The sequence below is a fragment of the Oncorhynchus masou genome, chromosome 15, assembly GCF_036934945.1.
Source record: "Oncorhynchus masou masou isolate Uvic2021 chromosome 15, UVic_Omas_1.1, whole genome shotgun sequence".
Lineage (NCBI taxonomy): Eukaryota > Metazoa > Chordata > Actinopteri > Salmoniformes > Salmonidae > Oncorhynchus > Oncorhynchus masou.
Genome location: NC_088226.1, coordinates 21,795,649 through 21,809,127, shown reverse-complemented (window position 1 = coordinate 21,809,127; position 13,479 = coordinate 21,795,649). Strand labels below are relative to the sequence as shown.

The following is a 13,479-nucleotide window of genomic DNA, read 5'->3' as shown; positions in this document are numbered from 1 at the left end:
TCGGATGTTTACATACACCTTAGCCAAACACACCTAAACTCAGTTTTTCACAATTCCTGACATTTAATTCCAGTAAAAATTCCCCGTCTTAGGTGAGTTAGGATCACCACTTTATTTTAAGAATGTGAAGTGTCAGAATAAGAGATTCATTTCAGTTTTTATTTCTTTCATCACATTCCTAGTGGGTCAGAAGTTTACATGCACTCAATTAGCATTTGGTAGCATTGCCATTAAATTGATTAACTTGGGTCAAACATTTCGGGTAGCCTTCCACAACCTTCCCACAATAAGTTGGGTGAATTTTGTCCCATTCCTCCTGACAGAGCTGGTGTGACTAAGTCAGGTTTGTAGGCCTCCTCGCTCTCACACACCTTTTCAGTTCCGCTCACAAATTTTCTATAGGATTGAGGTCAGGGCTTTGTGATGGCCACTCCAATACCTTGACTTTGTTCTTCTTAAGCCATTTTGTCACAACTTTGGAAGTATGCTGGTGTCATTGTCCACTTGGAAGCCCCATTTGTGACCAAGCTTTAACTTCCTGACTGATTTCTTGATGTTGCTTCAACATATCCACAATTTTCCGTCCTCATGATGTCATCTATTTTGTGACGTGCACCAGTCCCTCTTGCAGCAAAACACCCCCACAACATGATGCTGCCACCCCAGTGCTTCATGTTTGGGATGGTGTTCTTCGGCTTGCAAGCCTCCCCCTTTTTCCTCCAAAAATAATGGCCAAACAGTTCTATTTTTGTTTATGGCCTTTCAGGTTATTTCGATATAGGATTCGTTTTACCGTGGATATAGATAATTTTGTACCTGTTTCCTCCAGTATCTTCACAAGGTCCTTTGCTGTTCTGGGATTGATTCTCACTTTTCGCACCAAATTACGTGCATCGCTAGAAGACAGAACATGTCTCCGTCCTGAGCGGTATGACGGCTGCGTAGTCCCAAGGGTGAACCATACTTGTGGTCTACTATTTTTTTTCTGAGGTCTTGGCTGATTTCTTTTGATTTTCCCATGATGTCAAGCAAAGAGGCACTGAGTCTGAAGGTAGGCCTTGAAATACATGCACAGGTACACCTCCAATTGACTCAAATTATGTCAATTAGCCTATCAGAAGCTTCTAAGGCCATGACATTGTTTTCTGGAATTTTCCAAGCTGTTTAAAGGCACAGTCAACTTAGTGTGTGGAAACTTCTGACCCACTGGAATTGTGATAAGGAATAATAAATGAAATAATCTGTACACAATTGTTGGATAAATTACTTGTGTCGTGCACAAAGTAGATGTCCTAACCAACATGCCAAAACTATAGTTTGTTAACAATACATTTGTGGGAGGTGGAAAAATGAGTTTTAATGACTCCAACCTAAGTGTATGTAAACTTCTGACTTCAACTGTATATACGCCTGTTCTGACAGGCCCCAGAGTCTGCAACACCACTAAAGCAAGGGGCACCACCAAGCAAGCGGCCCCATGAAGACTAAGGAGCTTTCCAAATAGGTCAGGGGCAAAGTTGTGGATAAGTACAGATCAGGGTTGGGTTAAAAAAAATATCTGAAACTTTGAACATCCCACAGAGCGCCATTAATCTATTATTAAAAAAATGAAAGAATATGGCTCCACAACACACCTGCCAAGAGAGGGCCGTCCACCAAATCACAGACCAGGCAAAGAGGGCATTAATCAGAGAGGCAACAAAGAGACCTAAGATAACCCCGAAGGAGCTGCAAAGCTACACAGCGGAGATTGGAGTATCTGATCATAGGACCACTTTAAGGAGTACTCTCCACAGAGGCCATAAAAAAGCCATTGCTTAAAGAAGAAAATAAGCAAACACGTTTGGTGTTTGCCTAAAGGCATGTGGGAGACTCCCCAAACATGTGGAAGGTACTCTGGTCAGATGAGACTAAAATTTAGCTTTTTGGCCCTCAAGGAAAGCACTATGTCTAGCGTAAACCCAACACCTCCCATCACCCCAAAAATACCATCCCCACAGTGAAGCATGGTGGTGGCAGCATCATGCTGTGGGATGTTTTTCATCCGCAGGGACTGGGAAACTGGTCAGAATTGAAGGAATGATGGATGGCACTAAATATAGGGAAATTCTTGAGAGAAACCTGTTTCAGTCCTTCAGAGATTTGAGACTGGGACGGAGGTTCACCTTCCAGCAGAACAATGACCCAAAGCATACTTCTAAAGCAACACTCAAGTGGATTAAGGGGAAACATTTACATGTCTTGGAATGGCCTAGTCAAAGCCCAGACCTCAATCCAATTGAGAATCTGTAGTGTGACTTAAAGATTGCTGTACAGCAACGGAACCCATCCAACTTGAAGGAGCTGGAGTAGTTTGCCTTGAAGAATGGGCAAAAATCCCAGTGGCTAGATGTGCCAAGCTTATAGAGACATACCCTAAGAGACTTAGGCTGCGGCTGAGGCTGAATTGCTGCAAAAGGTGGCTCTACAAAGTTTTGACTTTGGGGGGGTGAATAATTATGCATGCTCAAGTTCTCAGTTTGTCTTATTTCTTGTTTGTTTCACAATAAAAACATTTTGCATCTTCAAAGTGGTAAGCATATTGTGTAAATCAAATGATACAAACCCTCAATAAATATATTTTCATTCCAGGTTGTAAGGCAACAAAATAGGAAAAATGCCAAGGGGGGTGAATACCTTTGCAAGCCACTGCACACACTCTATAGAGAGAGTCTTTCACACACACACACACACACACACACACACACACACACACACACACACACACACACACACACACACACACACACACACACACACACACACACACACACACACACACACACACACACACACACACACACACACACACATATATATATATTTATATATATAGACATTTAAAACATTTTAAACATTAACAATTTGATATATAGACATTTAAAACATTTTAAACATTAACAATTTGATGTTATTTTAAATGGACAAAAATCAGCAACAATCTAAGTGACTTAGAAATGTCCTTGTTTTTGAAAGATTAAAGAAGCAATTTTTTTTAGTCCATTAAAATAACATCAAATTCAGTGTCATCAGATATACAGTACAGTGTAGACATTGTTAATGTCAATCATGAAGTGGAACGACATTTATTGGATATTTCAAACTTTTTTTTAACAAATCAAAAACTGAAAAATTGGCCGTGCAAAATTATTCAGCCCCTTTACTTTCAGTGCAGCAAACTCTCTCCAGAAGTTCAGTGAGGATCTGAATGATCCAATGTTGACCTAAATGACTAATGATGATAAATACAATCCACCTGTGTGTAATCAAGTCTCCGTATAAATGCACCTGCACTGTGATAGTCTCAGAGGTCCGTTAAAAGCGCAGAGAGCATCATGAAGAACAAGGAACACACCAGGCAGGTCCAAGATACTGTTGTGAAGAAGTTTAAAGCCGGTTTTGGATACAAAAAGATTTCCCAAGCTTTAAACATCCCAATGAGCACTGTGCAAGCGATAATATTGAAATGGAAGGAGTATCAGACCACTGCAAATCTACCAAGACCTGGCCGTCCCTCTAAACTTTCAGCTCATACAAGGAGAAGACTGATCAGAGAGGCAGCCAAGAGGCCCATGATCACTCTGGATGAACTGCAGAGATCTACAGCTGAGGTGGGAGACTCTGTCCATAGGACAACAATCAGTCGTATATTGCACAAATCTGGCCTTTATGGAAGAGTGGCAAGAAGAAAGCCGTTTCTTAAAGATATCCATAAAAAGTGTCGTTTAAAATTTGCCACAAGCCACCTGGGAGACACACCAAACATGTGGAAGAAGGTGCTCTGGTCAGATGAAACCAAAATTGAACTTTTTGGCAACAATGCAAAACGTTATGTTTGGCGTAAAAGCAACACAGCTCATCACCCTGAACACACCATAGCCACTGTCAAACATGGTGGTGGCAGCATCATGGTTTGGGCCTGCTTTTCTGCAGCAGGGACAGGGAAGATGGTTAAAATTGATGGGAAGATGGATGGAGCCAAATACAGGACCATTCTGGAAGAAAACCTGATGGAGTCTGCAAAAGACCTGAGACTGGGACGGAGATTTGTCTTCCAACAAGACAATGATCCAAAACATAAAGCAAAATCTACAATGGAATGGTTCAAAAATAAACATATCCAGGTGTTAGAATGGCCAAGTCAAAGTCCAGACCTGAATCCAATCGAGAATCTGTGGAAAGAACTGAAAACTGCTGTTCACAAATGCTCTCCATCCAACCTCACTGAGCTCGAGCTGTTTTGCAAGGAGGAAAGGGGAAAAAAATGTCAGTCTCTCGATGTGCAAAACGGATAGAGACATACCCCAATCGACTTACAGCTGTAATCGCAGCAAAAGGTGGCGCTACAAAGTATTAACTGAATAATTTTCTGAATGGCCAATTGTTCAGTTTTTGATTTGTTAAAAAAGTTTGAAATATCCAATAAATGTCGTTCCACTTCATGATTGTGTCCCACTTGTTGTTGATTCTTCACAAAAAATACAGTTTTAAATCTTTATGTTTGAAGCCTGAAATGTGGCAAAAGGTCTCAAAGTTCAAGGGGGCCGAATACTTTCGCAAGGCACTGTATCTATGTTCTATATATTTTGGTTAGGTGAGGGTATGACTAGGGTGGGTACTCTATGTTTTTGAATGTCTAGGTTTTTTGTATGTCTAGGGTTTTTGTATGTCTATGTTGGCCTGATATGGTTCCCAATCAGAGACAGCTGTTTATCGTTGTCTCTGATATGGTTGATCATATTTAGGCAGGCTTTTTTCCCACTTTCTGGTGTGGGATCTTGTCTATGTGTAGTTGCCTGTCAGCACTATATTGTATAGCTTCATGTTTCGTTTGTTATTTTGTTAGTCTGTTCGGTGTTCATTCTTTTAATAAAGAGAACGTACGCAGACCACGCTGCGCCTTGGTTAACTCCTTCATACTACGATTGTGACAGTCAGTCTATTCTTGTTCTGAGAAATGAGGGCTATTCCATGCGAGAAAGCGCCAAAACTGAAGATCTCGTACAACGCTGTGTACTACTCCCTTCACAGAACAGTGCAAATGGTCTCTAACCAGAATAGAAAGAGGAGTGGGAGGCCCAGGTGCGCAACTGAGCAAGAGGACAAGTTCATTAGAGTGTCTAGTTTGAGAAACAGATGCCTCACAAGTCCTCAACTGGCAGCTTCATTAAATAGTACCCGCAAGGTCAACAATGAAGTGGCGACTCCAGGATACTGGCCTTCTCGGCAGAGTTCCTCTGTCCAGTGTTTGTGTTCTTTTACCCATCTTAATCTTTTATTTTTATTGGCCAGTCTGAGATATGGCTTTTTCTTTGCAACTCTTCAATACACACCCCTTGACTCTTTCAACATTTTGTTGTGTTACAGTCTGCATTTAAAATGAATGATGATTAAATTAGATGTGTCCCTGGCCTACACACAATACCCCATAATGTCAAAGGGAATTATGTTTTTAGACATTTTTACAAATTAATAAAAAATGTAAAGCTGAAATGTCTTAAGTCAAGTTTTCAACCCCTTTCTTATGGCAAGCCTAAATAAGTTCAGGAGTAAAAATGTGCTGAACAAGTCACATAAAATACATGGACTCATTCTTGTGTGCAATAATAGTGTTTAACATGATTTTTGAATGACTACCTCATCTCTGTACCCCACACATACAATTATCTGTAAGTTCAATCAGCCAAGCAATGCATTTCAAAAACAGATTCAACCACAAAGACCTGGGAGGTTTTCCAATGCCTCGCAAAGAAGGGCACCTATTGGTAGGAGATTTTAAAAAATGCATATATTGAATATATCTTTGACCATGGTGAAGTTATTAATTGCACTTTGGATAGTATACACCCAGTCACTACAAAGATACAGGCATTTTTCCTAACTCAGTTGCCAAAGAGGAAGGAAACCGCTCAGGGATTTCACCATGAGGCTAATGATAACTTCAAAACAGATACAGAGTATAGTGGCTTTGATAGGAGTAAACTGAGGACATATCAACAACATTGTAGTTACTCCACAATATTAACCTAACTGACATAGTCAAAAGAGGGAAGCTTGTACAGAATAAAAAAAGACTCAAACAAATGCATCCTGTTTGCAACAAAGCACTAAAGTAATACCGCAAAAAAATGTGGCAAAGAAATGGACTTTGTCTTGAATACATAGCATTATGTTATAAAGAAATGGATAAATGGATAAAAAGAAATGGAATAGAGCTAAGCAGAGGCAGAATCCTAGAGGAAAACCTGGTTCAGTCTGCTTTCCAACAGACACCAGGATATTATTTCACCTTTCAGCATGACAATAACCTAAAACACAATGCCAAATATAGTTGCTTACCATGACAACTTTGAATGTTCCTGAGTGGCAAATGTATGGCAACACTTGGCTGTCTCGCAACAACCAATTTGACAGAGCTTAAAGAATTTAAAAAAATAATAATGTGCAAATATTGTGCAATCCAGGTGTGCAAAGCTCTTCAAGACTTACCACAGAGAGACAGCTGTAATTGCTGCCAAAGGTGATTCTAACATGGATTGACTCAGGGGGTTGAATACTTATATAATCAAGATACAGTTGTGTGTTTTTTCATGAATGTTTCACAAATATTAGAATTTTTCTTCCACCTTGACATTACAGAGTATTTTGTGGAGATCATTGACAATTAATCAATTTTAATCCCACCTTATAACACAACAAAATGTGGGAAAAGTAATGTGTTATGATTACCTTCTGAAGGCACTGTAGTTTCAGACACTTTTAGAGGGAGTGAGACAGTGAACTCATCAACTCAACACCATTTCATATCTGTCACACTCCAATTCCCCCTACTAACACCTCACCCAAATTACCCTGTAACGGTACACACACTCGTCTTAGTTTTCAAGTTAGGAATTATTAACATCATTTCCAAAGACGCAGCAACTGAGAGAACTTCTCTACTACTCTCTCTCACTTTCTCTTCATATCCTCTGTCTCTACTCTATATCCCTCTTCACCTATCCTTCTGTCTCTCCTCTCCCTTCTCTCCTCCCTATCCTCTCTCCCCTCCAACTTTCCCTCCCTTTTTTTCCCCTCTCTCCTCCAGATGTCTGCTACAGTGGGAGAGTCTGTGCGGCTGGACGTCGTCTGACACTGTTCACAACAATGATAACGACCTGCAGGCTACGTCCTTCAGCCGTCCGTCCCTGGGGATCTCACACACACATACAAACACACACACACACACACCCACGCACAAGTTGAATGCACACACATCCACACGACCACACACACACACACACACACACACACACACACACACACACACACACACACACACACACACACACACACACACACACAAGCAGACCCCCAGACAGATAAAAAGTCCAAGTCATATTTTTCAGAGAGGAAAGTGGAGCTAGCTTAAATCCTCACTAACAGCAATTCAGCGTTTCATGTATATACCCTCCAAACATTCAGGGACTAGTGTCTGCAGGTTTTAGTTTTTTTTCCTTTCAATTAAGACCTAGGCAACCAGGTGAGGGGAGCTCTTTACTAATGTAACCTTAATTCATCAATCAAGTTCAAGGGAGGAGCAAAAACCCGCAGACACTCAGCCCTCCATGGGATGAGTTTGACACATTTTACATCTGTTCTGTCACACATTCCATATAGACCAGTTCCTATAAGACCCTAAATAATTTCACACGTTTGTTCTATCTCGACACCAGCACACCTGATTCAGGAGGGGCACAAGGACTAGGTGACAAAACACTGATTAAGACAATGCCAACACTAAGGTTTGTGTGTCTTTTGGGATTTTAGTAGTTTTGACGTTCTCTTACTTTTCGTAGTCATGCTTGCAATAGAGCAGACGGTCTCTGCAGTAGCATGTCCCATTGAGTGCACTCAGACACACCGCACACTTGACGCAGGTCTCATGCCACGAGCGCTCGTTGACACGCAGCAGGAAGCGGTCGGCAATGGGCGACTCACACCCCGCACACACCTCGCCCCCTCCGCCCCTGTGTTCCGAACCTGAGGGGAGAGGGGGCACAGGAAAAAGGGGATACCTAGTCAGTTGCACAACTGAATGCATTCTACCGAAATAATGCTTCCGCATTTAACCCAACCCATCTGAATCAGTGAGGTGCGGGGGCTGCCTTAATCGAAGTCCACATCATCGGAGGGTATAGTGTGTGTGTGTGTGTGTGTGTGTGTGTGTGTGTGTGTGTGTGTGTGTGTGTGTGTGTGTGTGTGTGTGTGTGTGTGTGTGTGTGTGTTCAGATCTGTAAATGTCAAGCAGAGCTTAAAAAAAAAGCATTTCAACATTACTTCCCAGCAAGGTCAAGGATTTTTTTATAACAAAAATAGTAATACACATGATAAATACAAATGAAAATGTATCACATGTCAAATGTATTACATATTTGTCATATATGTATCCAATTTATAACATATAAAGTTGAGAATGTAAAAGTTTCTGTCACTATAACCTTTGAAATTTCAAATGGATATTTATTTGATTATTGGACAATAATGTTAAAATCATTATGTGCCAGTCAGGCTCAAGATGTCAGTCCTATTTCACTCCTCACCGAATGGCGTGGAGGCTGGAGGCTGCTGAAGACATGATTGGGTCTCCTCTGTTTTCATCCCGGCCCTCCTTCCTTCGTCGTGTTCGCTGGACGAGAAGGAGGAAAGAGAAAAGGGACAGTTACCCTCTAAATGCAAGCCTACAGACAACAAGTGCGTAGAAGGAAAAAATAGAGGGCAGGTTGTCGTTGACGAAAAGTGAGAAAGAGAATATACCGTAAGGGGGAACTAAAACGCATCAAAAGTCAATGAAAGAAAGACACGTGGATATTATATTTCAGTGTCCTCTTGAAAACATATTTAATCTCCAATGTATACATGAATTACATGAACAGTCGACCTGCAATGCGCACATATTGCAACAGGAATAAAATATAATATAAATATTGCCGTGGGATTGGATAAATTATTAGGAAATTAAATAAATGTGCTAAACCTAATAGGCTACTCAATTCGGTGCACTCAACAGAGTTTTAAACACCTGACCCACTGCGACTGAACGTTGGAGCCGAAGGTGGTGTGTGGCCCCATTCCTGTTTATTGACTTGCATCATATGACACCCGAAGTCAGATTGGGGGTCGAACCGGAGATCTGGCTTTGGCCTAATCTTGACCAAAAACTGGTCGGGATTAAACCCCGTGACCTGCTGACGCCACACGGACACACAAACGGGGGATGCAATACGTGATATTTTCAATAAAGAAAGATGATGTTGTCGAATACAATTCGTAGAAATGTATGAAATCTATCTAAATTCCAACTAAAGCATGGGGATTAATTAATATATTTTGAATAATAATACCAATATTAATAATAATACTGTTAATAATAGAATAATACAAATAATAATAATACTAATGGTTGTGGTAGACTATAGAATTGTTCCATCACGACACTTAGTCTTGGACTTCTCAGGCCTATTCCATGAACACAAACTTCATCTACATAAATCGTGACATTTCAAGAATGGACGGTAATCAATAGGCATATTGCAACATAGCGAGAACATGTTTATTTATTAATTGACAATATTCCAAATCAAAGCGACCCTAATTTTTATTTTTTTATGAATATTTATGATTAAGAACGCCTAAATCTAATTCCAGCCGATAACCTACATTTCGAAAGGAACTAACCGTTCTGAATGACCGATTATATTTAAATATATTATTTAGGCTTGAAATTATAATTTCTCAATTATTGGGTTATCAGATAACAATTCTTAATCGAATATGGCGCTTACCGTGGGCTACTTGTTAATGAATTGACTTGATTGACTTTCAAGATGCCTTTGCTCTCATTGGAGCAATGCGGGTGTCACTGCTTCGAATACAAATAAAAGGAATTTAAAAAAATGAAACCTGATTCATATATCAAGAAATATGAATCATAATTGATGTAGGCTATAATGTAATTTACACCGTCATTACAAATCGAAATAATTATTCGGTCTATGTGATGAATTAAGGATTACAATCTCGAATAAAATAGCCTACTAAATGAAATAATTTAGGCCTATGCATGTGCATAGACTACAGAACTGTATCCAATAACTTCACAAATATGTATTTCAATTGATTATTATCCAAATGATCACAACAGTGATTACAAGATAGGCTATAATATTAGAAAACCCCATAAACCAATCAAAAACAAATATGGAATATTATTTTGTTTTCGACCAACTGCTATAATGGACACTATCTGTCATAGAATGTGAGTTGCCTTGCTTGTGCCAAAGCAAGAGCGTCTCTATTCGCCTATTTCCGAGAGCACATAACGGATTGCAATTTCCTGTCTATTATTCATAACTGTGTAAGGTTCATGCAGACTAATACTGTGGACCAGAACGGCATATTCTTAAACTACTATCAAACACATGCGCCAACAGGTGCAGTAGACCTTACAGTGAAATGCTTACTTACGAGCCCCTAACCAACAATGCAGTTAAAAAACAAATAAGAATAAGAAATAAAAGTAACAAATAATTAAAGAGCAGCAGTAAAGTAACAATAGCGAGACTGTATACAGAGGGGTACCCGTACAGAGTCAATGTGCGGGGGCACCAGTTAGTCGAGGTAATTAAGGTAATATGTACATGTAGGTAGAGTTATTAAAGTGGCTATGCATAGATGATAACAACAGAGTAGCAGCGGTGTAAAAAAAAGGGGGAGGGGGAGCAATGCAAATAGTCTGGGTAGCCATTTGAATAGATGTTGTTGAGTAGATGCCAAGGAGTCTTATGGCTTGGGGGTAGAAGCTGTTTAGAAGCCTCTTTGACCTAGACTTGGCGCTCCGGTACCGTTTGTCGTGCGGTAACAGGGAGAACAGTCTATGACTAAGATGGCTGGAGTCTTTGACTGGAGTCTATCCTATAAGCTTTACGTTATACCGATAATGTACTGGACAAAACTGAAGGGACACCTGAAATTATTAGGAAATTAAATAAATGTGCTAAACCTAATAGGCTACTCAATTCGGTGCACTCAAACAGAGTTTTAAACACCTGACCCACTGCGACTGAACGTTGGAGCCGAAGGTGGTGTGTGGCCCCATTCCTGTTTATTGACTTGCATCATATGACACCCGAAGTCAGATTGGGGATCGAACCGGAGATCTGGCTTTGGCCTAATCTTGACCAAAAACTGGTCGGGATTAAACCCCGTGACCTGCTGACAACACACGGCCACACAAACGGGGGGATGCAATACGTGATATGTTCAATAAAGAATGATGATGTTGTCGAATAAAATTCGTAGAAATGTATGAAATCTATCTAAATTCCAACTAAAGCATGGGGATTCATTAATATACTTTGAATAATAATACCAATCTATGACTAAGATGGCTGGAGTCTTTGACTGGAGTCTATCCTATAAGCTTTACGTTTTACCGATAATGTACTGGACAAAACTGAAGGGACACCTGGTTTAGTCTCATTTTGCGCCCCCTCTAAATAAAAAGCATAGGCCAATCAAAAGCTATAGGCCCTGTGTAGTGATAGGGCTATCAAAACTTTAAAATATGGTATGTTAACACCAAAGTCTGGGGAATGTGCTCGGTAGGCCAACAATTAAAGTGTTGAGTGAAGTTGTAGGTTAAGGTCAGGGTCAGGTAAGGGTTATGGTTAAGGTTAGGGTAAGGTTTAAGATTAGGGTTTAGGGTAGGGATGTCACAAGGATCGCGGATAGCACTAACAATTAAAGATTGCCAGCAAATGCGGTGGATATAGGCTATGTCGTCGATTTTATTGGAGCTATGTTATTACTGCATCATCAGCACACGTTCACAATAAAGCTAATCACCATTTGATATCATATTTCCCCATTATATTCACATAATTAGGCTACCCCTGCCTTTTTCAATTTGGGTCTCCCTGTAGCCTATATTCTCCACAACATGTTGATATAAACATGTGTAGGCTTGAGTTAGACAAATATTTGTTTGTTTGGGATAAATAGTTTATTTCTATATAGGCTAATACCACCCCACATTTCAGCACCTCATTGAAGAGACATGCCTACATTGACATTTCGGACCATTGGCTACAACCGAGGTTGTGGCTATTATCAAATGAAATGAAATATCAAACTCGATGAGGAGCGAGACTCAATCATCATCATCATCATACAGGTAGACATGGGAAATGACAGCGGTTTTCAAATCCCTCAACCGGGACCCCCAGATGTTCCACAATTATGTTGTAGCCCTGAACTAGCTTACCGAATCAACGGCTTGATAATTAGTTGACAAGCTGAATCAGTTGTGCTCGCTCTTGAATAGTTGCAATTTTGGAACCGACTGGAGTCCCTGATGAGAGCTTTGAAACCCCCCGAGATAGGCTATAATAATTTCAAAATATCGATAAGGACTAAAGGTCTGCTATGGACCGCAAGCCTATGATAAGACAGAAAATGTATATCGGCAACCTTACCATTCAACAAAAGATTAAAGTCAAATGTTACTAAACTATTTGGGTATTTAAAAGTAGGCTATGTTAAAGTTGATAGGCCTACAAATATGAAATGATGTGGGCTAGTCAAATACCAGATTAGGCTACAGGCAATATGCAACACAACCCACACTTGGATAAAAGTCAAACCTTTGGTGAAATTCCCATGAGCCTCAAATAATACCACCAAGAAACCGATGTAGGATCACTCCTATTCTCAAGGAAAAACAAGACACGTAAAGGAGGTGGCCTGGTTAAATGTGATGAAACATGTAACACTTTATATTGGCAACATATCTGCAAATTGAGGTTGGCAAAGCACCGACAACCTGTCGACACGTTCTGGATGTTGGCGGCGGACGCACATACCTTGAGGTGAAACACACTCCTTCCGAAACCTCTATCGGTAGCATTAAAATAACATAAGACTAGTCGGTCCGTGGATGTGCACGCGTCGTATAGTCCTATTTCAAACTCCAGACAGAGAATAGCAGCAAAATAGCTTCATGTTAAGGCAAACTATTCTTTTGTGCTCTCTTTTCTCCCCGTCGTTCTGAAGCGGACTGTGCGCCCGGAGTTCGGTGTGCATAAAACGATGGAGGGAGTGGAAGGAGGGGAGGGGGGCAGGAGAAACGGCGACGGTTCTTAAGGTGAGGGGGTGTATGACGTAGTGATAATGTGCTGTGCTGGAATAAGGTGTTTGCATTCGGTGGAGATGGAGACTGGATAATAAGGAATCACCATTGGGTGATGAATGTTGTTCTTTTTAGATAATTGGATTGTTTTAACAAAACCATCATCCATTAGCATTGACAATAAAATTACTTTCAATAAAAATCACAGCAGAAAAAAGTAAGCCATTGACCATCAATGCCTAGTTTACACATTATCTTATGAAAGTGTGCTG

The 13,479-nt window shown here is 40.3% G+C and overlaps 1 protein-coding gene across 3 annotated transcripts in view; it reads right to left on the bottom strand.

Moving 5' to 3' along the window:
* lmx1al (LIM homeobox transcription factor 1, alpha-like) overlaps positions 1 to 13,153 on the bottom strand; it is a 32,624-nt gene extending 19,471 nt beyond the window's left edge. For all 3 annotated transcript variants that reach the window (XM_064988686.1, XM_064988687.1, XM_064988688.1), the window contains exons 1-3: positions 12,942 to 13,153; positions 8,622 to 8,707; positions 7,869 to 8,061 (exon numbers count right to left, since the gene is read on the bottom strand). In XM_064988686.1, the coding sequence (XP_064844758.1) occupies positions 7,869 to 8,061; positions 8,622 to 8,707; positions 12,942 to 12,985 (323 nt within the window). In that variant the 5' untranslated portion in view covers positions 12,986 to 13,153. The remainder of the gene's footprint in view (positions 1 to 7,868; positions 8,062 to 8,621; positions 8,708 to 12,941) is intronic.
* Positions 13,154 to 13,479: the final 326 nt, after the last annotated feature.